Raw genomic sequence first — 23,298 nt, forward strand, 5'->3', positions numbered from 1 at the left:
TAGTTTGACTAGTATGCTCCAATACCGGGATTACATCTATCCCCCTGCTCTGCAAATCTTCTGAACGTTGTAGGATAAGATTGGCTACTAACTTAGAGTAGAACCTCACCCTGGTTGTCATCCCCACTTCTGATATTAATATTTGTACCCTATCTAAATCAGCAGATTGTATTAATTTCAAGTTGGCAGATTCTTGAAAATATTTGAGTAGGAGGGATCTGTTCAAAATGCATTCGGTATCAAAAAGGGGAATAAATTCCACCCATACAGTATCTATACATTTTTCTTTGGGCTCTGCCAATATAGTACCTCTCGTAACTATTCCCGAAAAAGATGGTGCCAGGGGATTAAGTATTGGACCCACTTTACTAGGGGATTTATAATCCTGACCTGGGAGTACAGGTTTTTTGGACCCTGTTATATCCCTATTAACGGGAACTTGTTGGGAGAAGACATTTGAATCAACTGTTAATAAGGGGGGAGGAAAGGGAATCAGGGATATTGCTGGCGTAGCCAAAGGTGGGGGAGCAATGTTTTCCATATTGCTCTTAATTTCAGTGTTATTCTCGTTTTCGGCTACCACCTGAGTTTGGGGAACCCCATTATTTATCGATAAATTAAGGTGTTTTCTAAAGAGGATTTTCCTCCGCCTATTTTTTTCTATCCGTCTCAGCAGTTTTCTTTTATTTTTTCCATTCTTTTTTATTTCCTGTAACTTCCCTTTGTTGCCATTCTCTTCTGGAACCTCGCCCACCTCTCTATCTCCTTCTCCCAGTTGCTACTTAAAAATCGGGAAAAGGTCAGTCTCCAGTTTTGGAGGGGGTTCCTCATGGGAATTTAATTCTAAGTCATTGACACTTATTTTTCCATCTTCATGTACTTCATTTACAACATTGTTGATTTTGGAGTGCTGTTCTTTTATTTCAGACCCATTTAATACTAGGGGAGGGGAGGTCTGTACTTGCACTATATCCTTCTCTTTTTGAGTGCCCAATAAGACCTTTAAAATTTTGGTCACCGTATCTAAGACGCAATCAGATCCCCCCACAAATTTTTCCAATAGTTGTAAGATGGACGACAAAAAGTGTTCTAATATATGTAGGGAATCAGAAATGGGTTTGTCAGTCCCCTGACATTGTAGTGCATTTATCCCGGTCAGATTTAAATTAGGGCTAATGGAGAAATTTGAATTCGAGGATTTGGAAGGAGTACTACTATACAACTTCAAGCCAGCGTAGGTCGATGTTAGCGGAGTTTTTAGGTCCATCTCCGCTTTGACCGGGTCATTTTCTATATATCTCTGACATAAGTCATTATCCAGCAACAATGGGGACAGACCATTGTTGAAGGAAACTTTTGTCAGAGATGTATTTAGTGTATGATGGGCATCCACTTGAGGGGTTTCCCCTATGTGCAAGTTATCATCTTCTACACCGTTCTTAGTTTTTATAATTACTTCTGGCACTAATTCAATATTATTTTTCGCTGTGGAAAATACGGGAGGAGAGAAAACACTCTCAACTGTCAGGGGGACTACTTTTGATTCTACTATACTGTTAACCGCAATTTCCTTTCAGGCAATTCTCTTAGAGAGTTGGGTAATCTATCTGAGAGAATGTCTCCAGATTCCTTAAGGACCACTGATTTGTTATCCTCCATTGTAGCTTTACTCTTGCCCTTTTCCCAAAGGTTGAAGAGCTGGCAAGTGCTCTTCAAGTTGGAGGCCTGACCAAGCTTGTTTCGGAGGGGGTTCGATCTGGTTTTTGAGTTTGATCTTCCTACCAATATTCTCCCAGACCTCAATTTCTTTGTCATCATCCCACGCAAGTAGTGTCAGAAAAGGGCAGAGGAAAAAATAGAAAGAAAAAACGTCTGCCAGATTATAAGCCTGAGATAAGATGCTTAACTATTTATCACTAGGGAGAAGGTTAGATGAATTGAGTCTAAGGCGAACAAACGGACAGTACAAATCCTAAGTAGTTAGCCTCTGTCTTCTGATACAAATCTCTTGTGCGGCAGGGAGGTCACGAGGCCATGGCCAGATAACTTGTGGAACTTATGTGGGAGCAGTAGTTAGGGGACTGGCCTAGCCTAGCCTTCTCGTGCCTCTGAGGGCCTCAGAGGGCCCGCCCTTGTCCCGGGCTTCTCCCGGGCGCTTCCCGCGCGCTCCCGCGCAGAGGGAGTAGAACAAGAGTAATATAGTTAAGGAGGAGAAGGGGGCGTGTCCACCAGGAAGAGCGTCACCAGGTGATTCCGGTGAGTGGCTGAGCAGGGACTCTTGGGAAACCGAGTCCTGCTCACAAGCGCTCGCAGCCCTGTAGTGGAGATGCCCTCTTTCAATGTAGGCGGTCAGCACAACACAGTAGCGCGAAGCGGGACCCGCGGAGCGGGTCCTGCGAGATGTAGCGTCCTACTGCGAGTCTTTCACAGCCCCAGCGTGATTCACGGAGCAAGAGCCTTCAGTCGCCTCTGACTCCAACAGTCCACACGGCAAACAGCAAACAGCAGGTATCCAAAGGGAAAACGGACTCCACGTTCTTATGGCAAAGTGCAGGGGGGCGTGTCCACCAGGGAGAGCGTCACCAGGTGATTCCGGTGAGTGGCTAAGCAGGGACTCTTGGGAAACCGAGTCCTGCTCACAAGCGCTCGCAGCCCTGTAGTGGAGATGCCCTCTTTCAATGTAGGCGGTCAGCACAACACAGTAGCGCGAAGCGGGACCCGCGGAGCGGGTCCTGCGAGATGTAGCGTCCTACTGCGAGTCTTTCACAGCCCCAGCGTGATTCACGGAGAAAGAGCCTTCAGTCGCCTCTGACTCCAACAGTCCACACGGCAAACAGCAAACAGCAGGTATCCAAAGGGAAAACGGACTCCACGTTCTTATGGCAAAGTGCAGGGGGGCGTGTCCACCAGGGAGAGCGTCACCAGGTGATTCCGGTGAGTGGCTGAGCAGGGACTCTTGGGAAACCGAGTCCTGCTCACAAGCGCTCGCAGCCCTGTAGTGGAGATGCCCTCTTTCAATGTAGGCGGTCAGCACAACACAGTAGCGCGAAGCGGGACCCACGGAGCGGGTCCTGCGAGATGTAGCGTCCTACTGCGAGTCTTTCACAGCCCCAGCGTGATTCACGGAGCAAGAGCCTTCAGTCGCCTCTGACTCCAACAGTCCACACGGCAAACAGCAAACAGCAGGTATCCCAGTATCTTGTACAATACTAGCAAACATATTATAAGCAACAAAGTTATCAGCATAGTTATTAGTCCATAAAAGGCGAATGGTGACAGCATACTAAGATGCTGAAATGAATAGGAATTAACAACACCTAATTCACACCCTCCCTATTTAGCATAGTATTTGATATCTATGAAGGTCTCATTTGGGTTTTAGCAGGGCGGGCCCATACCTCAAAATCTCAGTGGCAGAGGATCACATCATCTTCCACCAGCTCTCTGCATGCGCAGCACCATCAAGCGTGTTACGTATGTGTTCAGCACAACAATATGAAACCCGCCTAGAGACAGATTTTGGCAGCAGCATGTGTGTTATGTCTATGGAGGTACGAAGATCAGACCTCACAATAACATTGTGTCGAGTTATCCTTGCAGCCTTCAGCACTCACTGTGCAGACAGTGTACCAAGCAAAACTGATATCAGAGCAATAACATATTATTTCTCAAGTAAATCACGAAGCTCTTCTGGGTTGTAAGCTAAAACAACAATTATGTGCCGTGTGCAAAATGAGGCAGAAAGATAAAATGGTGTTTAAACATTTAATAAGCTCATGCTAACTTAACACAGTATATAGAAAAGAATTAGCTATATGACACCCCCCCCTAATGATCTGAGCATGGACAAAACCAAGGCAAGGTAAAACCAGAACAGGGGCATAACATGAAAGCAAAGTTCAATAATAATGAGCTAAGCTAATCTGAAAAGGCATACATGATGGCCTATAGCGGCCAAAATAAATGGTCCAAACTCTTCAACACAAGGCCCTTAAAGATAATGTCAATAGGCCTGGGGCGTATAAAAAGAATTGATTGTAAGAAAAAGGCACCCTCAAAAAATATAAACGGGTACGTGCCTAAATAATACAAAGTCTCCGAGGCATCTCAGGGTAGGACTGTATACGCAAAATATGCAGCAACAGCCTCCAACATGAAATCACTGTCATCAGCCGAAAACAGTTCAGCCAACCAATTAAGCAGCGGAAAAGAACATATGTGCTCCTCCAGCACTGGATCCTCTAGCATCATCAGAGGACAACTAGGTGGGTTTTCAAGAACGCTCTGTGCCAAGAACTCATGCGCCGCTGCGAGTATGTCCCAATGTACCATTAGTCCATGCATTGCTGCCAAGGCCATAATCCTTTCGCCAGAACAAACCAACTCGTGAGCAACTACGGGGCTCATCAGATGATTAAAATCGACGTCAGGAGACACCGTCTAGCAGAGACACAAATCAAGGGCACCTTCGAAATCGCAGCTCAGGCAATGAAACACAGGCTGGACACACATGAAATAGGAAAATCAAAACGATAATCCAAATGCCGTGCTTAAAGTCGCAAGCGGCAGGGTGCCATAGTAATCAAGCATCCGGTTGCGAAACAGCAGTAGGAGGGGCTCTGCGGCTTCTAACGCAGGACGGGCATCCATGTTTAATAAAACAAAATATCACCAAAACGCCTGCAGTTAATGCCAGTAAAACCGGGAAGCCACCAAACTGACTTGAAAATATAGAATGAAAAAAACTAGGGATGACTCCAAATATCTTCTCGAATGAAGTCACGAGACCACTGCTAACTAATTTAAAAAAGTGAGCCAGGCCATAAGTGGAGGAGGCATTAAAGATTTGATGAACCAGCTCGCTGAAATGTAACGGTAAATCAGTATTCAAAAGGGCCTGCACCTCCGTGCGCGTGTTAGCTATGTGAAGGACAAATGTTTCTCGGGCCGAACTCAGGGCCACTTCTTTTTGAGACAAAAGGGTTCTTATTCTACTCATACCATTGAACTCTGCTTTCAAGGTTGGGATGCGCGGCCAGATGGATACAGCTGAATTCCCATGAGTAGGGGGATACAAAACGTTTTTGCAACAGACGACACGTTCTGATACAGTTACCACATAAGCAACACCTTTAATTAAACCACAACACTCTCCGTTATTCAACAGCAAATAACTACCATTCGTCAGTAATGTGAATGTGGGAACAATTGCAGGAACCGGAGTTCCTTTTAAAAAAACAGGTCAAATTAGGGCGGTCCTGATTACAGGAACCATGTAACTGGATGTGCCTGCATATCAATGAATGGTCAGGGGACTCTGTGCATTCTTCCCCATTAAGATACACTTCTTTCTCGTCTTTCAGGCATCTATAAGTGAACGGAAGAGACCATGCCTCGTGGAGGAATGAGCTCCCTAATGGTTCATATCTCCCTATCGCTATGTGACGCATACAATTAGTAAACTTGTACAATGCGAATGGTAATGGGATTAATCCGTGGATAAGCCACGTTGCAGCAGTGGCCTCAGCTACAGAGAACGGTAAAGATTCCAACCTTTCAATGTGTAACATGGAAAATGATGCATCACGCATTGAAAGCATGCGTTGTTTGTCAGTTAAATTAAAAGGGGCAAAAAGAGAGGAAACGTTCATGTAACTCCAAGACACTCTATCAGCCTTAAGCGCCTGCAGGGTCCATGCAAATTTCATAATAGAACGCAATTGATTTTGGACCATGGTATAAAACAGACACTTCATCATGTACAATGTCAACAACAGAAGATACAATATTATTCAAAGTATAAATGCGGGAAGAAAGCATGTTAATACTGTTATCGACAACTGCAAGCACCTTCTCTAAATTAGCTTGATCTATTGCCCTTAGGACACTTAGCAGCCTCAACCTGTGAAGTTTTCCAGATTTCATTGTAAATTGCATAAATCCATCTTTTAGATCTACCATTAGCCGGGCCCTTTATGAAATCATTTAAATCCACATCATCAGTCAGCTTGGATAGATGTAATTTTACAGCAGCTAATGTAGAATTTTGTAGCCAATTCTGACATAATTTGCCAACTGAGTAAGTGGTGACAGTATGGTCAGTATCAAAAAGTGGATCAGGCCTGACTTGTGTAAAACCTTCAGTTAAACCCAAAAAGCGACGTTCGCAAGAATCAGAGCTTCTGTGCCACATCAGCCAACCCTTCGGATACAAACTGGATACATTGAAGGATGAATTGTGCATTAACGTTTTCAATTCTCGAGTGGAAAACTGTGTGAAATTATTCCAACCGGAATATTCTTCTAAATCAGGAATAGAAGTGGTATTTAATTTTTTTGAAGTAGCCAATCCAAAGCAAGTTGTCTGGAAAATGCTAGAATTTAAAAACAACATATGATTTGGGATGAGACATGCACGGTGCAAAGCCTCAGTGCCTTGTACCTGCCAACTTTTAGAACCCCAAACCGATTTAAGGTCAATGGTTTCCTTCCATAGCTCGTAGCCCTCTACAGCTAATTTGTCTAGAAAAGACTTTGAATACAACAATTTAGTATAGGTAAGTCTAACTTTGGACATGGACTTTTGTGTCATCTTAAAATAAAAGGACTCAGGACTTGATTGATTAAAGTCGGTAAAATAAGTGTACTTTTTCAAAAATGTACTGGAGCTGCCTTGTAATGGTGCTGGGCAATGTTCCCACTGTGTGTAATTTACAGTACCCTTTCTAGAACTTGTTTTTTACAGGAAATGGTTACCAAAATGTTGAAAGCAAAATAAATCACCATAATTAGCAGATTCTAAATACAAATCTTCAGCATCAAAGGCAGCATAATATTTCAAATCAGAAAATAATGATTCTACGGCCTGAACATCCCAATCATCAGAACGTATGTTTTGTTTCACCACATCCCCATGTTCACTCTGAGTACATTAGGGACATTAACCACTTCAGTTGGGCCATGGATTTGAAATTTAACTGCATCCCACACAATCCCATCAAGAACCGGCCAAGCAGTGATGTTTACAAAATTCAAGTCTTTCTTCAGTCTGAGTGCAGAATGGGACGAGGAAAGGGGGGCCAAAGTTCCATTAAGATGCTGAATGCATGTTCTCTCCTCGACATAGTGTCCATCGATCAGACGGAAAAAATAAAAGACAAAACCAATTGATATAAAAAGATATACTGAAAAAAGCACCAGCCAAATATACGTCCATGGAGGGACCAAAAAATGTTTTTTAAATAATGTGGCATAAGTTGCTAGATGTGAGGGTTTTTTCGAATTCACTGAAACAGAGTCAAATGAGAATCGGGATTCTGTGGTCAAACGTGTCTGTAAATCAGGCATCGACAAATCAGCAGGATAGGCATAGTCTATGTCATCAATGTTATTAACGTGATGAGTATTGGAAATGGCAGGCATCTCGAGGGCCACTTCTGGTTCAGCATTAGAAGTTGTGGCCAACACAGAATTTCTCGATATCGAAGGACAGGAGACCGCCGGTGTCATACTATGAAGAATCGGCCACCCTGTGTATCTTGACATTGTCAATTGAGATAAACCTGTTTTCCTTACGACCTGGAAGTGGTGGTAAAATGACTGTTCTTGTGCCCTTCACTCCAAGAACAGGAACCGGTGCTCGAAAGGAAGGACCAAATTCTTTCTTGTTATCGATCTTCTCTCGAACCATTTCTCCAACTTTGTGCAGCCCGCCAACTACCGGGATCTGCAATGCATCATCCGATGTGGAGGGCAAATGTTCCTTTGCAAGACTGTCTCTGGTCTTTTGTAGATCCTGTAAAACATTGCAATGTTCATCTACGTCAAAGGCCGTGGCTTGAGCCACGCAGTCTAGACCGTCGAGGTCAGGGACATACATCTTGATACCAAAGAGCATTTCGTACGGGGTCCGCCCACCCAGAGTCCTTCTAGGGAGATTGTTTAGTGCACGCTGCACGCCATTAAGGTGGGCCAACCAGTTTCTGCCAGTGCCTATAACTCGAGCTGTCAAAGATTGCTTTAAGTCACGGTTCATTCGCTCCACTACACTATTACCCTCAGGTCTGTACGGAGACGAAAACTTGACTTGGACCCCCAATGAAATCATAGCATCCTTATACGCCTTAGAGGCGAAAGCCGGACCCTGATTCGAATGGAAGGTACCACAGGCAAAAATCCCTTCAAAGACACGCAAATCTCTTATGACAGTCTGTGAATCAGCGCTGCTATGGGGCCATACCCACACAAAGCGTGTGCATGAATCAACTGCTACTAAGATGTACTTATAAGCAGTATCAGAAGAAAAAGGACCGCAGTGATCCAAATGAACGCAACCTAGTGGTTTATTAGATATGTACAACTGTGTCTGAGGCGGACGTGCAGCAGTCGAAGGCTTAATCTGCTGGCAAATGTCACATTGAAGGACATAATCGCGCATCTGTTTTTACAGTCCCCGCCACCAGAACCTTTGTTGTAGCTGAGTTACAGTGGCTGAGACGCCCGCATGCGCAGACGTCACACCTTCATGCGCCGCTGTAATCAAAGTAGCTCTGCGATCCGAGTTGGGAATCAACCGTTCCCCAACCACAGGAATTTTCACATAAGGAACCTTATCGGGACTTAAGTGGTATGTGTATTTCAAAGGGAACCCCGCAGGATATTTACCTCCCTTCTCAGAGGCAGCTACAGCCGCCAAGATGTCATCATCTATTTTACTTTTGGAACGTGTAACTGCTGCAACTAAATATTTTGATGCTGCAGATTTCGCCGCTTCATCAGCAAGCGAGTTACCGACAGCGTGGACTCCTACACGCTGATGGCCGAGAGTATGAATCACAAACACAAGTGGCAACTGCTCTTTAAGCTCAGCCACTCGGACCCAGATCATTTTATGTTTTATTGTGCTACCCTTGGAATCACGAAAGTCATTCTGAATCCAAAAGAAAAAGTTCTCATTGTAAGACTGGACACAGTAGTAAGAATCACTTACGATTAGAGTTGTCACACTCGGATCTGCATACTCCAATGCACGCATCAGAGCACGAAGCTCTGCTATTGTGCAGTGCAGTCTCCTAGTGTCTGCATGTGCACGACACTGGACTTGAACTCATCGTTCACCATGGCACCGACCACAATGGCGCATGCGGAAACGTAGGCATGTTTAGAGCCATGCGCAACCTGCGCCAAACCATCAGTGTAAATGATGCATGGAAATCCTCCAGGGGTCGCATTGCTAAAGGAGCTGGATGAAGGAATTCATACTGTAAGTACACCTGCGACCGTAATGAGGCGTCAAAAATAAACGTGACATGCTGAGACGTCAAGGATGCAGCCCATTGAATCCACCGAGGGTGCAAAGCTTTGGAATTTGGTACACTGGCCTTCGTAACTTCCTCCAAGGCAGGACACGGTGTAACAACCAACATGCGCTTTCCCTGTGACAGGGCACGTTCCTTAAGAATTGCCATCTGCACAGCCGTCAAAACTTTCTCCACAGTGGAAAAGCGCAATTCAGCCGAAGTTTACAAGTGTGACTTGTAAGCAATAGGTACTGTGTCTCCTTCAATAAAAGTCAGGTACGTGAAACCCACCGTCCCAGGGATAATTCTTATCACCAGGTTGGTCTGGTTATCACGAGTCAGTAAGAATTTAGAAGCGAGCAAATCAGCTTACAAAGACTGCAGAATAGCTGAATGGTCAGGCAGCCAACATGATTTGGAAAAAGATGGTTGTATCAAAGCATACAACGGCTTGATACTCTGGGCATATTCCGGAATGTATGTCCTCCCGAAATTCAAGAAGCCCAGTAAAGATTGTAATTTTTTCAGTGTTGTCGGAGCGCGCAGTTGTGCGCATTTCTCCAGGAAGTGAGGAGCCAATCCCTTTCCCTCATTGTTGAGCTCGTAGCCCAGAAACAACACTGTGTACTCTGCAATGTGCGATTTTGCAAAGTTTAATTTGTAACCCAAGTTTGCAAAGGTACAAATAATCCAGTTGACTCGACACAGATGCTCCCAAAGTTCGTCGTCTGTGAGATATATGTCATCCACATACGAACAAGCATCTGGGTCAATTCTCTCCAAAAGAGAGACAACGTGGGCAGTGAAAATCCCAGGACTATTCTTATAGCCCATAGGCAAACGCCCAAATTGTTTATTAACACCGCCGCAAGTAAAGGAGGTCCATTGGGAACTTAGACCATCCAATCGATGGGCATAAAAACCGTTGGAAATGTCAAGCGTGGTTTTAAACCGCTTACGCACAAGACTATTCACTCAAGCAGAGCCGTGGGTATTCTATACTGCACAGTTACGGCAATGCGAGTTTAAATGCCGGTAATCCAATACCAAACAATATCAACCGTCTGGCTTGTTTACATAAAAAGAGGGTTATTCATTGGTGACACACATGTTTCAATTACACCTTCATTTTCTAATTGTTCAAGGATAGCCGCGGCGGAAGCTTTTGCTTCACGCCGGATGGGATATTTAGGTTGAGGTTGTGGCTGAGACCGTAAAGGAATTTCGTGGCACGGGGACAATTTATCCCAACCACATTGATTGCGGTACACAGCCGGCGCTAGAGCCAGAGCCCACTCTTCTGCAAAATGCAGCGCATCCTCTTTCGAGACTGTGTTCGCGAATCTGGGGAGGATTACCTCCTCCGCTCGCGGAGCTGCGAGCACAAAAGGTGGGGGCCAGTCAGCCTCCGAAAGCAAAATGTCATATGTAGACGAAAGATTTACCCAAAATACCCTTTTTATAGTTCGCTGTATGTCACCCTCGATTAACAGGACAATTTCAAAAAGTCTATCAGGGGGAGCAACTCTTGTATCAGCTGTTTCAATCACAACATAAGTATCAGTCGCTATCGCCTTCAGTAGTGGATGCAGGGGCTCTCTCACTATGGTAATCTCCGCCGCGCTGTCCAGCGAGGTCAGAGCCCATGTCAGATTTCTGTGCCCTGTACGGAGTATACTCATTAGGTACAGCCGTGGGAGTGTATGTGTGGAACACACCAGAATTCGCATCCACCTCCGGAAATGTCACCCACGAATAAAATAGTTCGTAAGGGTAAGCAGCATCCGCACTCACCACCATTATCACAGCCAAGCCTTCCAAAGGCACATTGTACATCCGCAAATGATCTCGCACCGCAATGCGACTATGCTGCGGAATGTCCACGGCAGCCATGACAGCACAGGAAATATGAAAAACAAAGTAAACTTTATAGCACAACTGGGTAGTAATTCAAGGAAACCTTTTCAGTAAGAATCACACTTGAAAACACCTTTTTCAAAATAGGAAGTTTTTTCCGACACCACTGTGTTCCGGAAACGGCAGTGAAGGGGTTAAGGAATTAATGATATACTACTCGAGTGTCATGATATAAGGCCAACAATGTATGGGCCCCATGTAGCGGGAATTCCGTTCTCCTACAGAACTGTGCATAGAGACCTGGATCCTCGGGGAATTAGGATGGCCCAAAACTCACCTCAGTACCCAAAATCCCCTTACCGAGCTAGCTACAGTGTCTCATTGGTCATAACAAACTCCCAATGCTTAGACAGACCAGAACATGAACTTTGATTACCTCAGGTATCGTGGAACACATGAACACTCTTTCGTTACATAATCATTGCAAACCAGAACATGGAGTAAATGAGGACACGTGCATGTTTGAAATATTTATTTACTAATGCATGGTTCTCAAACGCAGTATCTTGTACAATACTAGCAAACATATTATAAACAACAAAGTTATCAGCATAGTTATTAGTACATAAAAGGTGAATGGTGACAGCATACTAAGATGACGAAATGAATAGGAATTAACAACGCCTAATTCACACCCTCCCTATTTAGCACAGTATTTTATATCTATGAAAGTCTCATTTGGGTTTTAGCAGGCGGCGGGCCCATACCTCAAAATCTCAGTGGCAGAGGATCACATCATCTTCCACCAGCTCACTGCATGCAAAGCACCATCAAGTGTGTTACATGTGTGTTCAGCACAACAATATAAAACCCGCCTAGAGCCAGATTTTGGCAGCAGCATGTGTGTTATGTCTATGGAGGTGCGAAGATCAGACCTCACAACAACATTGTGTCGAGTTATCCTTGCAGCCTTCAGCACTCACTGTGCAGACAGTGTACCGGGCAAAACTGATTTCAGAGCAATAACATATTATTTCTTAAGTAAATCACGAAGCTCTTCTGGGTTGAAAGCTAAAACAACAATTATGTGTTGTGTGCAAAATGAGGCAGAAAGGTAAAATGGCGTTTAAACATGTAATAAGCTCATGCTAACTTAACACAGTATATAGAAAAGAATTAGCTATATGACAGGAGGATATCTATTACAGGCCCGGCATTCCGCATAACACATGGGCCTTACAGACACACTCCCTAAGGTCACAACTTATTGGTATTATACGCCGGAGAGGCTACATGAGATTGGCCATTCCAGGGAGGTAAAATGTTGGCGGGGGTGTGGCGAGACGGGCAATTTGGTCCACCTGCTCTAGGAATGTGGTTGGCTTCAGGGGTATTGGAAACAAATCCGGACGAGGTAGATGCCCATTTTGACACTGAGATCCCACGGTTCCCTTCTTATGTACTGCTAGGGTTACCGAATCCCATCACATATCCACTGCGCTCCCATAGAGGCCGCCTAATAGCTATTGCCTTGGGTTCTGCGATCCAGAATATCCTGTTGCATTGGCGCACTGCACACACTCCCATGTTTCAGGGCTGGCTCCATCGTTTGTGGCATTTTTTGGGCATGGAGAAGCTTTCCCTAAGATTGGGGGGAGAGGGTGCTAAATACTCTGAGCTGTGGCAACCCTTCTTGTCCTTGCTAGGCTCAGAGTTCCGAGAAGTTACTTGTCCTCGCTATCTGCGATTATTGCGTCTGTCAGATGTGGACTAGCCGGGAAAGGGTTAAGGGGGCAGAGCCTCCGATAAAGGGGGATAATAAACTTGGAACTTGGGTGGTGGGTGTGTTGAGGGGGGGTTGGAGGGGCGTGGGGGGTGTTGGGTGTTTTTGATTTTCTTTGTCATTGGTAAAAATGGTTGGCATCTACAGTGCGCCCATTCTTGGAATTGGCTCTATAGCGCACCACAGCTCTGTTTGTTTTATTCCCTGAGCTTTTTATTCTATAAAGTAATACGGGGCCGGGGCCATTGCTGTCTATGTATGCATCCTGACATGTCAATAAAGAGATTTAATACTAAAATAAACTATTTTGAAAAGTGGAAGGCAGCTCACAAAAAGAAAATATTCATTTTGTGGCTGAGAGCAAACATATGAAAAAAGTAGAAAGCTAAGGAAATGTCGTAAAGTATGATAAAAAGAGAAAAATAACTTTTTTTTGCCAACTTGTCATACATTTATATATCATTATAACATTAACTTTTACTTGCTTATATCTTTCAGACCTTGAATGAACTAGCTGCCAAGAATGCCAGCTTGAAGGTGATTCAGCTAGGTATGTGTATCACTCCCCCATCTTCTCTATTGTTACCACATTATTAGAACAGTCTGCACAGGAAAGCAGAAAGAGTTAATCCTTTCTGAAGGAATATAGCACACGTCTGAAAGTATTTTCTAATTCCTGTGTGGGTCTGCATACACTTGTTTCGAGATTGTACAAAAAGGTACATTTATTGTCTCTATAATACTAAGGGGCCGAACGTGATCTCGCTTGGGAAGGCCTTTGGCTGACTCGCACCCGTAGAGCTTTCCGAGCGACTCGGGCTGCTGGACTCTGAGCGACTGCGTACGATGCGATGCAGCCCTGATGGACTCGGGTCGCTTGGAGCCCCACTGAAGTCAATAGGAGCCTGTTGTACTGTGCATACATAGGCTCCCTTTGAGAAAAACGCACATGTCGGAGAAATGTGCCCCCCCGCAGGGACGCATGGTCTCCACTGCTCCATCTATGCATGTGTAGTGGGGACCCTTGGCTCCCTCCAGTGAACACGTCGTAGGGCCCAGGGTAAAGGGGGCCTGCTACCCGTAGCTTTTTCGAGTCGGAGGCTCCGACTCGATCTGGCTGCTCGACGTGCTCATCATACTTGGTCGCTCGGGAATCGGACCCATTGCGCTGTACGCGTCGGTCATCTTTGAGTCGCTCGGAAGGCTTTGCTGACGGGTACGAGTCCGTCGCAGCACGAGGTGTCCCATGCAACGCACTTACTCGCTTGTACAGCGGTAGGAGTCAGTCAGAAAAATCATAGGAGTCAGTCAGAAATCGACACTATGAAACGGACTCGCTTGGATTAGTAGTCCTTCTGACCGAGATCGGAATAGTACCCTAAATTTTACGAGTATAAATATATTTGTATTACTTCTTGTTTTTTTCCTCGTTGCATGTCTGCTGCATTAAGTAAGGGACCTCTTCATGCTCAAAAACTATGCTAGGCAAAATGCAGCTAACCTTGCACTGTTGTGTAACCGTGTTCATGTTGGTGCATGCCAGCATAAAGTATGCCAACACAGGGAGAGAGCAAAACAGTGCCAGTTCTTTATAGATGTGGTGCTGTTCTGCACTTTCCATTCACAGAGCACAGAAGCTTCACTTGCTGTGCTGCGTTGCCTGATTTATTTGTAAATATGGGGCGCAGTTTGTTATCATTCCTTCAGTGGTTGCTCCTCTGCCCCACTGCCTGCAAAGCAATGAAAGAAAGAACAAATGCAAGGATAATAATCAAGGTTATTATCATTGTATTTGTTCTTGCTGCGCAGCTGTGCAGGGGCAGGGCTGCTCTGCTTTTAGAGCTGGGGAGGAGTGGTTTTCCCCCTCCAAGTGCGAAATTACTGTTTGGGAAGCACTCTGGTGCTGCCCAAAACAGTCATGCACATTTTGCATGTTCTCTATGCAGGCTGCATTACATCCTGCATGGAGAACATGCCCAGGCCCCCATTCCCTGGTTGAGCGCCAATTCACAGTGCTCAGACCAATCACAATGCTGCATGGCAGCATTATGATTGGCTTAGGGGAGGGAGCCTGGCTGCTTCGTGTTCAGGCCCAGAGATGAGAGACTAGGAAGAGGTACTGCCTGCTTCACTACTCCCGATCTCTGCTGGCCGCTACTGCATTCCTCAATATCCCAAAAACCTTAAAATCCTTTAGAATGTGAACCAGTTATAAATGGATACTCCTAGCAATGCCTTCAAAGTAAATTAGTTACCCTTATTCACTGACATGTGTAAACCGTCATTTAAATCCATATCTAGTTGGCACCTCTGCCTACTGAAATGTCTTGCAATACCGCTGAATACACTAGAAAGAAAAACTATCCCAGTAATCAGTGTGGACTGTTGTGCCTCTCCCCCGAGTGTTTCCTGGTGAAGAGAGTCTTATTTTTGGGACATTTGCAATATATCACATGTGCTCCTTTTCTGGTGTGCAGGCATGGCTGACTTCCTTCTTCATTATGTGGAGTTGTGCAATAGGCGCCTCGCCAGTCCCATGCAGTTCATGGATACAGGGGTGGGCTCTTGGTGACGCCAGGACAAGAGATGGCCAAGACATTTTCACCAGATAAGGGCTCCACTGCTTCTCTTCCCAATGAAGACTCAGACGTAAAGACTCGCCACTGGTCACTGACAAGTGAAACACTGAATGAATTTATATGGCCTAATCCTAAATGTGAATGACCTTTTTAGAGAAACAATGGGGTAAGGAGGCCTGATCTATTGCCTCTCTATGTAAGCTGTTTGTAAGTTAATCCAAAATGTGAACAGCACGTCCAGAAAGCAAGCTGGCCTAAAGCTCTCTATCGCTGTTATTTTTAGGTCGAGCCTGATTGCCCTGTTGTATCCTCTTCTATGGGCTTTGGGCAAACCCACCAATTGCCATTTTTTTTTATTGTGCCAATCCAGAATGCTGGCCTTCTAATGGTCTATTCCTCTGAACTGTCCCTCCTTTGGGTGCCTGTTTCAGCTGAGGCGATTTCACGAAGGGATTGTTTCTGTTGCCCGTCCTCATCCTTGCACAGCACACAATGGTCCCTTTTCCCCAATGGGCATTAAAGCTCTGCAGAGCAACTATGACAACCAAGCACACTGGCTTGTTAAAATGTTTACTTTCAGCCATTGCTCGTCAGTGCCTGGTCTGCTTTGTGGTGCTTTGTCCATTGCCTAATTTCACCCTGGGCAAGAGTGAAATTAGGCAATGGACAAAGCACCACCACCAGCATTTACACACAGCAAGGCCTAAAACAAGGCTGCGTCCTTGCCCCGTTCCTTTTCAATTTATTTATGGCAGACATCATTAAAGACATTCAAGCAGCCGATTGCCATCCACCAAACCTTTCCAAAGAGCCAATACCCTTCCTACAGTATGCAGACGACATAGTGGTGCTGAGTAAAACCCCTATTGGGTTACAAAGAGCAATCAATAACTTAGTAAAATACTTGGACCGAGAAATGTTGGAACTTAATAAAGAGAAAACAAAGATTATACGTCTAGTGGACCCCAGAAAAACCAAGTTTAAATGGTTGGTAAAAGAGACAATAGTAGAAGAACAAGCATCCTACAAATATCTAGGTTTAAAATTGGGGCAAGGCCTACAAATAAGGAACACAAAATGTACCTAAAAGCAAAAACGCAATCATTAATTTTTGCATATAGAGTACTGTATAAAAAATATGACTGCCCGAACTATGTCCATCTTTTAAAAGTGATGGCAGCACAAATTCTCCCCACATTGTCATATGCTTTAGTAGTCTGGTGCGGTAAAGAGGTAGAACTATTAAATAAACTCCAGACGAAGGTAAATAAAGCTGTATTCAACTTACCAAAGTCAGCCTGCCCAGCTCAGGTTCGGCTGGAATTCGGCCTTCAGAATCAAAAGTTCTGAAGCATGAGCGGCTTCGTGAAGTTATATCAGAAATTTTGTACATCTGAGCCGGGGTCATTGAATAGTCTATGCTGGAATGAAATTAAAATCCAGATGGATTAAGACATCCCAAATACATGGGGAAACCGTCTGAGAAAATCATTGGCAGAACTGGATACACAAACGATATGGGACAGCATGGTAAATTGGGCAGTATTTGGTAAAACGCTAAATAACATAGCAAAGAGGAAGTCCATCGTAGAAGATAAAATAACAACATCAAAACGCAGGCATGGGTGGACAGTGATCAATTCTTATGTGCCACAGGCTTACTTAGTAACCCATTTCAGCGCTGAGCTGAAAAAGAACTTTATTGATTACTGGCTGGGAATGCATGATTCGAAAGACCTACAGCCTTCCTGGAAAAACAACCAACACGCAGCACACTGTCGCCTATGCGGTTTTCGTAATGAAACGCTAACTCACCTGCTGTGCTTTTGCCCAGCAGTTAAGGATGTAAGGAACCGGCTCTTAAAGCCCATTTTGAACGAATTAAACATTCGCACATGCAGGCAAACGGTGATATGTTGGTTGGAAGGATCCTCCATAATCTTGGCTTGCCGGGGTGTAAAATATCTGGTAAAAGTAAAGAAACTTTTAAGGCAAGACGATTTAGAAGAAGACAAAAAGCATGAATAAGGTCGACATGGGCTTCATCTCAGCACTGGCAATAAGCAGACTTAACAGATAAAAGTAGTCGAGCAAATGTTATTGTAAAGTGTAGCATCTTTTCTAGGCACATTTGAGCTGACAGACCAGGTTAATTCATCTTTGAACAAAGCAGTTACCCGAGCACCTGGAAATATCGGAATAACATGGACTTGAAATTCTGTTTAAATCGTTAGTAACATCTTATGTGCAGTATCATTGTGGTTTGGATTTTTAAAAAATTGCGCAGTTTTCTTTGTCGAAATATTTTATATTGCAAATTGTAATGATTTTAATTAATCATATACAATAAACTAGTGACTTGACAGTGCTTGTTCTGGCTTAGTTATTCTGGATGGACAAGGAAAAGTCATCTCCTTGTCGTACACATAGTTTTGCCTCCGTTTAGTAGCAGACACGTTTCCACCAGCTCTGCACAAGAGAGAAAAGTCTTAAGAAAACGTTTTTTGTTTTCATTCTTTAAATGTTGTTGCAATGTAGCTACAGTAACACTAGACATGAAAAGGGACGTCACCTGGAGCACTCAGTTTCAGTTTCAGTTTATAGTTTATTGCACAGTTAATTAAAACCAATGCGATACAATAACACAATAAAGAAGTTAAAATGCTGCATAAAAGACATGCGTTTAAGATCAATGCTGTACTATAGTAAGATAAGCTTAAACAATTCAGCATAAAAAGTGATTTTGTTTGCACGCCGCCTACATTGGGCCGTACTGTACTTCCCATCCAGTTTGTAGGCCTGCTAGTCTATTCGTGTTTTCCATAAAATTCATTAAATTTGCAACATAGATGGTTCCACAATGTAAGTTAAAACAGATGTCCTATTTTGTGGATTTTTCATGGATTAATTTTTAGTAATTGTTTTTTCCACTGCTTTTAAAAATTTCACGAAGCCGCAGCTCAGCTGAGGGTCCTGTGCTGAGAAGCAGGTTAGCACTGCGCTCCTTCGTGTGCGTACCCCTGTAGAATAAAATGGCGTTTCAGCAGAAGCTTCCTTTCTTCTTGCAGTTCCTCACACGAGCATAGTAGGTGCAGCATATCTTCTGCCCCGATGCCACATAGCCTGCATAGTGTTCCTGCTTCCGATCTCAGCCAGTGAGGAAGGTGTTGAATGCATGGTAGCAGGCCCAGTCTGTATCTTAAGAAGGACAGTTTGGTTTTTTTTGCGTAACCTAGACCGAGATAAGGCTGGGCGGCTTGTGTCTGGTATGTATTTAATACCATCCATGCGTGAGATCTTTTTGATAGGATGGCTTTATCCTGGACCCATGACTGTCCAGGATAAAGCCATCCTATCAAAAAGATCTGGAGCACTCAAAACGTTTTAAAAAGTGAGCACTATCCACCACGTGCTGCACTGCTCAACGCAAGTGCTTATTAAATTTATGACCAGTGCGATTAGCTGTAAATTATGGAATTAAAGGGTGTCGTCCTTTGACTTGTAAAAACATAAAACCTGAAGGTATTGTGCTTCGTTGTGATTAAAATTTACCTGTGAATCATGACAAATGCAAGATAAAATGTAACAACTAAGGGTGTGTCAACACAGAAAAAAACACAAATTAAAAAGAAATACAATGTTGAATAAAATAAACATATTTCGTATTAGTTGTATCTCTTTTCCTAAACAAGTATTTTGTAATTTACCGAGCGCTTAAAGCAGGTGTGCTTTTTTCATTTATCACCATGTTTCGTAGTCTATCTGAAACATGTCATTGTCTTACATATGATATAAAATATTAGGACTGTAAGTATTAGTGACAGTAATAGTGTGAAGAGAATGGTGTCTTGACAAAAATTGGAAAGTGTTTTCATAACCCAATCACATGCTGGATGTATAATACTAAGGACCTTTGATACTCCTGAGGCGGAAGCCGGGAGATTTGCGCTACTAATACTGAATTGACTTGTGTATTTTACTTGTGTTTTAAAAAATACTTTCCCCCCCTGATCACCTTCACTTGGGACTTGGCGCCCCCTGCAGCAGTCGCGCAGCGATTTCCAGCGCTGTCCCGAAGCTCAGGGCCACTTTGCCGCCTTCTCCCCTCCCCAGCTCGCACAAGCCACGCCCACTTGAGCGAGGCCACGCCCCCTCGCTGACGCATATAACGCCGCGCTGAATACGAGCGCGCCAGAGAGACCTTTGATACTCCTGAGGCGGAAGCCGGGAGATTTGCGCTACTAATACTGAATTGACTTGTGTATTTTACTTGTGTTTTAAAAAATACTTTCCCCCCCTGATCACCTTCACTTGGGACTTGGCGCCCCCTGCAGCAGTCGCGCAGCGACTTCCAGCGCTGTCCCGAAGCTCAGGGCCACTTTGCCGCCTTCTCCCCTCCCCAGCTCGCACAAGCCACGCCCACTTGAGCGAGGCCACGCCCCCTCGCTGACGCATATAACGCCGCGCTGAATACGAACGCGCCAGAGAGACCTTTGATACTCCTGAGGCGGAAGCCGGGAGATTTGCGCTACTAATACTGAATTGACTTGTGTATTTTACTTGTGTTTTAAAAAATACTTTCCCCCCCTGATCACCTTCACTTGGGACTTGGCGCCCCCTGCAGCAGTCGCGCAGCGATTTCCAGCGCTGTCCCGAAGCTCAGGGCCACTTTGCCGCCTTCTCCCCTCCCCAGCTCGCACAAGCCACGCCCACTTGAGCGAGGCCACGCCCCCTCGCTGACGCATATAACGCCGCGCTGAATACGAGCGCGCCAGAGAGACCTTTGATACTCCTGAGGCGGAAGCCGGGAGATTTGCGCTACTAATACTGAATTGACTTGTGTATTTTACTTGTGTTTTAAAAAATACTTTCCCCCCCTGATCACCTTCACTTGGGACTTGGCGCCCCCTGCAGCAGTCGCGCAGCGATTTCCAGCGCTGTCCCGAAGCTCAGGGCCACTTTGCCGCCTTCTCCCCTCCCCAGCTCGCACAAGCCACGCCCACTTGAGCGAGGCCACGCCCCCTCGCTTCCTCCAGTCACCTCATAAACATGTGCTTTCCAAGGACGCGCAGCGGACGAGCGCAGCGGGCGCGCCTAAGGCAAGCCCGTCTGCGCCCGTCCGCGCCTGGACGGGCCCAGGGACCAGGCAGAATGGAGAACACATCAGGTACACCTCCCCTGAACTGCTTTCCCTACAGAACACCAGCCTCCCTCCTGTTGATCCGACCACACTCGCTCGTCCCAAGGCCAACAACATCTATCCTTAAAATCATACGCACGTGTTACCCTCCACCACACCTCAAAGCCGTAACCCTTCCAAGCCCCCCTCCAATCCCAAGACTCTGACCTTCCGTTGCCTTTATCTGAATACCAGATCCCTGGTCAAACACCAACTAGACATCTTTCTACTACTCAAGTCTGACAGACCAGACATACTATTTGTCTCCGAAACATGGCTCACAGCAGACTCCTTACCAGATATCCTTACTGCCCTACCAGCCGACTACTACATCCTGTCTGCAAACAGAAAAACAGGAAAATCTGGAGGCGGCGTCGCGGCCATCATCCACAAAGACCACACGTTCACTACTTTACCCTCTTTAGACTTATCAGAAACTGAAAACCTAGTCATCAAATTTGACACTAATATAGGAACCATGGTACTTGCACTGATTTATCGTCCGCCCACATCAATGCCCTCCTTCCCAGTCTCCCTGACTGAGCAATTGGCCACCTTAGTCGTTGACTACGATAAAGTCATGGTAATAGGAGATTTTAACTACTGGTATAATAGTCTGGAAGCCGGACCTCATGCTACAGAACTTTTTGAGCTCCTCTCCAATCTAAACTTCCGTCAACACGTCTCGACCCCCACCCACGAAAAAGGACATATTTTGGACCACATCTGGTCCCATAATATTTCCACTTCCAACCCCACGGCTTCACCATGCATATGGTCTGACCACCATCTGCTAAAATTCTCCCTTACCTCTCAAGGCAATTCCAAAAATCATGCGCCCTTGGGAGGGCTAGCCAGGAAATGGAGATCTTTAAACCACCATGATTTCCTATCCACCCTGACTAACTCTATCCCCCCCTCGGCCCCTGACATCGATATCAATTCGATGGATAAGGCTCACACTGAATGGCTTCTATCTGCATGCAACGAACATGCTCCCTTAACCAGATTCGCCCGCGCCCGCCGCACGGACGCCCACAGGTGGTTTTCTGCCGACCTAAAAAAACAAAAATTAGAACTTCGCCAACTGGAAAGGAAATGGAGGCATGGCTTCCACCAAGAAGATAGAACATCCTACACGACTGCTCGTACAGTTTACAAGAGTGCTATCCTATCCGCCAAAGCAGCCTTTTTCTCCGAAAAAATATCTAATGCTCAAAATAAAACAAGAGAAATCTTCAGAGTCGTAAACGATTTGTGTAACGACTCTAGAACCTCTCCCTCTCAAACACCATCCCAAATGATGTGCAACCGGCTCAATGACTTCTTTAAGGAGAAGATCGACACCATAAAAAATAGTATTCTTACCAACCATGCCATGGCTGACAACCTGGACATTAGCAGCAACCCACACACACTCCAGGAAATCCCCCCCATCGATCCACCCAAACTGCTGGAACTGATGAACCGTGTAAAATCTGGGTCCCCCAATGATCCCTGCCCTCCGCACATACTAAAGGAAGTCTATACCTCACTACCTCAAGGTATACTCCCCCTTCTGAACACATCCCTACTACAAGGAATAGTCCCCAACTCATTCAAAGACGCTACTTTAGTCCCTCTTCTTAAGAAACCGGGGGCTGATCCCTCCAATCTCTCCAACTACCGCCCCATATCCCTCCTCACTTATGGCGCCAAACTGCTCGAAGCCCATGTTACCAGCTGCATATCCAATTTTATAGAAACATCCAACTACCTGGAGCCTAACCAAGCCGGGTTCCGCCAGGCACATTCCACCGAGGCCGTGATCCTCGCTGTCCAGAACACTCTAAGGACCAACGCCGACAATGGAACTCACCAAGCCCTCGTACTTCTCGACCTGTCGGCTGCGTTCGACACGGTGGATCACTCCATCTTATTACACCGTGTCGAACAAGCCGGCCTCAACGGCGCTGCCCTCGACTGGATCAAGTCCTTTCTAACGGACAGATCCCAGGCAGTAAAACTGGAGAATTTCATTGCTCCCAAACTCTCCACCTCTTGCGGTGTCCCACAGGGCTCCTCATTATCCCCCCTCCTTTTTAACTTATATCTCAAACCGCTACTGCACTCCCTGAAACACAGAAATGTCACCATTTACAACTATGCGGACGATTTGCAGCTGATATTCCCCCTCAACTCTATGGACTCTACTAAGGAATTTCAAACCACCATGCTGCACATCCAGAGCTGGATGGACCAGAACCATCTTAAGCTCAACCCTGGAAAGACCGAGCTTGTACTCCCTGGTAACAGCGCTTTAAGTTGGGGCCCCCACTTCTGGCCAGCCTCGATGGGCTCCCCTCCTTCCCCCACCCAGTCAGTGAAAAGCCTCGGGGTTACTCTCTGCTCCGACCTCTCATTGAAAACCCAGGTCGGAACAGTGATCTCTTCCTGCTTTTTTCAGCTAAGAAAGATAAAAAAAATCGCCCATTTGCTGTCTCATTCTGCACTCATTCAGGTGATAATCACCTTGGTCCTTTCACGTCTGGACTTTTCCAACTCTATCTACTTGGGCCTTCCTCTCACCCTCGTTAAACGCATGCAGATTGCTCAAAATCA

At 45.2% G+C, this 23,298-nt stretch overlaps 1 protein-coding gene across 1 annotated transcript in view; it reads left to right on the plus strand.

Moving 5' to 3' along the window:
• LOC147676819 (uncharacterized) overlaps window positions 1-23,298 on the plus strand; it is a 500,104-nt gene that overhangs the window by 127,504 nt on the left and 349,302 nt on the right. The window contains exon 2 of the mRNA XM_086945234.1: window positions 13,438-13,489. Coding sequence (XP_086801360.1) covers window positions 13,438-13,489 — 52 coding nt within the window. The remainder of the gene's footprint in view (window positions 1-13,437; window positions 13,490-23,298) is intronic.

The sequence above is a fragment of the Lissotriton vulgaris genome, chromosome 12 (assembly GCF_964263255.1).
Source record: "Lissotriton vulgaris chromosome 12, aLisVul1.2, whole genome shotgun sequence".
Lineage (NCBI taxonomy): Eukaryota > Metazoa > Chordata > Amphibia > Caudata > Salamandridae > Lissotriton > Lissotriton vulgaris.